The sequence below is a fragment of the Contarinia nasturtii genome, unplaced genomic scaffold (assembly GCF_009176525.2).
Source record: "Contarinia nasturtii isolate CC-2019 unplaced genomic scaffold, AAFC_CNas_1.1 Cnas_scaffold_1237, whole genome shotgun sequence".
NCBI lineage: Eukaryota > Metazoa > Arthropoda > Insecta > Diptera > Cecidomyiidae > Contarinia > Contarinia nasturtii.
The window spans coordinates 12,635-15,438 of NW_022198578.1; the positions used below are offsets into that span (position 1 = coordinate 12,635).

The 2,804-nt window shown below is 31.2% G+C and overlaps 1 protein-coding gene across 2 annotated transcripts; it reads right to left on the reverse strand.

The window, feature by feature from the left end:
• Positions 1–311: 311 nt before the first annotated feature.
• LOC116344955 (U2 small nuclear ribonucleoprotein auxiliary factor 35 kDa subunit-related protein 1) lies at positions 312–2,330 on the reverse strand. 2 transcript variants are annotated; one of them, XM_031773814.1, is made up of 7 exons: positions 2,039–2,329; positions 1,419–1,949; positions 1,117–1,291; positions 1,018–1,049; positions 887–955; positions 576–738; positions 312–512 (listed from the first exon to the last, which is right to left on the reverse strand). In XM_031773814.1, exons 1-7 carry the CDS (start codon positions 2,124–2,126, stop codon positions 446–448), a joined length of 1,125 nt encoding a protein of 374 aa, XP_031629674.1. In that variant the 5' UTR covers positions 2,127–2,329; the 3' UTR covers positions 312–445. The 2 variants fall into 2 exon arrangements, with proteins under 2 accessions (XP_031629674.1, XP_031629675.1); XM_031773815.1 differs by lacking the exon at positions 312–512 and having other exon boundaries at positions 620–738; positions 842–955; positions 2,039–2,330.
• Positions 2,331–2,804: the final 474 nt, after the last annotated feature.

Below are 2,804 nucleotides of genomic sequence, written 5' to 3' on the forward strand. Positions count from 1 at the left end.
ATACCACACACCACAGAAAAAACCACTTTCCCCCATTATGAACCACAGTTTATATGATTTTGATCCAAAAATAACCTATATTTTCATTGTATTTGAAAAAGATTCAAATTCATGTTTCTTGAATCTTTAACATTGAAAATAGCGCTTACAAAACTATTGATATCAAATAAAAAACCTCTATCGAGGTGAAGAACGAGTGACGAAACCAAAATTTCAAACACAACATTTCTGATTTCAATTTTGTGACGAAAATAGTTGGTAGATATATTTTCTGTGAACTGTGAATATAAACCTTACATTTGTAATTTCGGAACGTTGCTTCATTGCGTCAGTATGAACTCAAAGTAAAAAGGAGAGAATTTCTGCAACGTTTTGAATATACAAATGTATATATAAGGTTTATATTCACAGTTCACAGACAATGGTGATTTTATTCACACGTGGATTACTCTCTGGTAGGACTTTCAGACCACCTCCAATTTCTCTTGGTTTGTTCATCATTGAAATTCCAACTATTAAAACAATAAAGAAAAAACATAAGAAAAACCCAAAAAAGCAGATAGCTCAAAAAATACCTGTCATTATCATCATCGCGGACCGATATGCTTCGATGACTTCTGGATGCGTTGGGTGGCTTCAAATCTGCTTCGCTGATTAAATATCGACCTCCAGGATTTTTGAAAGTATGAAGGAAGCTGCAGTTACGTCCTTTTTGGCAGACATTCTTCATTGACAAGCCTATTTTATAATATTGATTCGTGACAGTTAAGGTTAATATAGTTTCAAAAATTTCAATTATATTCATATTGGTAAAATTCAATAGAATTATTATAAAGGATACAAATATAGCTTCGAATTTATAGGTCAACTCTCCGATGTGACCTACCACATATCGCTGACCACCATAAGATCTTACGAAATTCAATGTTCAACATCCGACCGGCATAATATCTACCTGCAAATGAACAAAAATAATAGAAAAATATAGGAGATTTAAGTTGGAGGTATAATATCCACCATTCATAAACTGTTGAGCTCTTAAGGCATCTCTGAAAAGCAAACGTAATATTCATGAATTGTAAATTATTTATTTTCCAAAATCAATATTTGATATACCTATCATGAATGTACTCAATCAAAACAGAGCCACGAAGATGTGGCTGGTAATTGGAACACACTACAAAATATTTAATACTACCGAAATTCTCGAATTCAGGTAGAACGTCAATGAAAAACTCCTTATATAATTCGTAGATTTCATTGTCATCGCATTCAAGTGTGATGTCGTTACCTAAGAAGAGAATCACAAAACAACGAATCAAAAAACAATTGGTGAGTAAAAGGAAATAGTTGCAAATAATCAATATATGTGAAATAATTTTTGATGAAATATGATGTCAGCAACAAGCCGTCGTTACCATATTCAGTAGGTGCAGTTTGTTCAAAATAAATATTTGTAAAAAATGACTCTATGAGAAGTGTTTTGCTAATTTTCGGTCGTTTATGATTCCTTAAACACTGGTTTCCGAAACGGCATGATGCTGTTTTCAAAAAAAAATGACACAACTCTTTGCCAGGGTTTGTTTCGGCTGTATCTAATAGTTCGAGTGGTGGTTCATCATCCATGCCCTCAATATAAGCACGGATTCGAATTTTCAAATCAAGTTGACGCCGTGTCTTTTCTTCAAGTAGACGCTCTTTCTTCTCTTTAGCTTGTGCGATTAGTTTTTGTTCGGATTTATATTCGTCTAGCATTTTTTTACGTTCAACTTCTTTCATTTCAGCAATTTCGTCTAATCTACGTTTCTTGACTTGCCATTCTTTTTCTATTCTTATCTCAGATTCAACCCATTTTTCGTGTTCTATTTCATTCATCCGTTCAATTTTCTGAAGTTGAACAAATTTTACCACTTCATTAACTTGATATGTTAGCGATTGTTGTTGTTTTTCTTTGTAATTTGAAAATAAAAATTACTATTATTAGAACACTGTATAAGTAATATTAAGCTTTTTAAATGTTTAAAATAAATATATTTACGTTCATTCCTTTTGATTGCATACAAGCATCTTCGCCTTTTGCGTTGCATTTTTTTTGCATTTTTACGCCAATCTTTATGACTTAACATTTATTGAATTTCATTTGAAATTATGGGTAAAATCACAATTATTTTATTGTCTGGAGTCAAATTGAAGAAAATTTATGTTCAATAAAAAACACATAAAATTACTATATAAAAGTATGATTAGTCAGGATGATATTTTTAAATTATTTCCGGGTTTAAAAGTGCTTTACGGATTTAATATTCATCGTATTGTTCATATTTAGATGGTGACAGCAAGATTTTGACACAATTGAATGGAATACTTCCAATATACAATACAAGTAGCGACATCTATTAGTATTGACAGTTTTGCATCAGTGGATATTATAATTCTTCTGACAATTAAAAATCAACTTTCGAAGTACCCCTTAACTTTAAGTTTCATTAAAATTCAACGTCGCGATGGAATGAAAAAAAAAAACAGGCTAAAATCGTTTAGAATGTGTATTAGTATGAATTAACATCAATATATGTAAACTATCAACGAAACTTATTGAAATTAAATGTCAACAAGTCAAAAATGATAACATATCATCGACAATCACTGCAGTATGATTTCAGATACAATATAAACGGCGAAGATATTGAGAGAGTCAATATAATGAAGGATTTGGGAGTGCTGCTTGATGAGAAAATGAATTTCAAATCTCACATTGAGTTCATTACAGCAAAAGCCAAGTCACGTTTGGCTTGGTTAAAATT

Bases quoted from the DNA above. Each gene is read 5' to 3' on its own strand.
- LOC116344955 (XM_031773814.1), bottom strand. From the start codon at position 2,126: ATGTTAAGTCATAAAGATTGGCGTAAAAATGCAAAAAAAATGCAACGC. The intron at 1,950-2,038 runs GTAAATATATTT...CAAATTACAAAG, and splicing joins TGCAATCAAAAGGAATGAAC to AAAAACAACAACAATCGCTA. The intron at 1,050-1,116 runs GTATATCAAATA...TTTGCTTTTCAG, and splicing joins ATTGAGTACATTCATGATAG to AGATGCCTTAAGAGCTCAAC.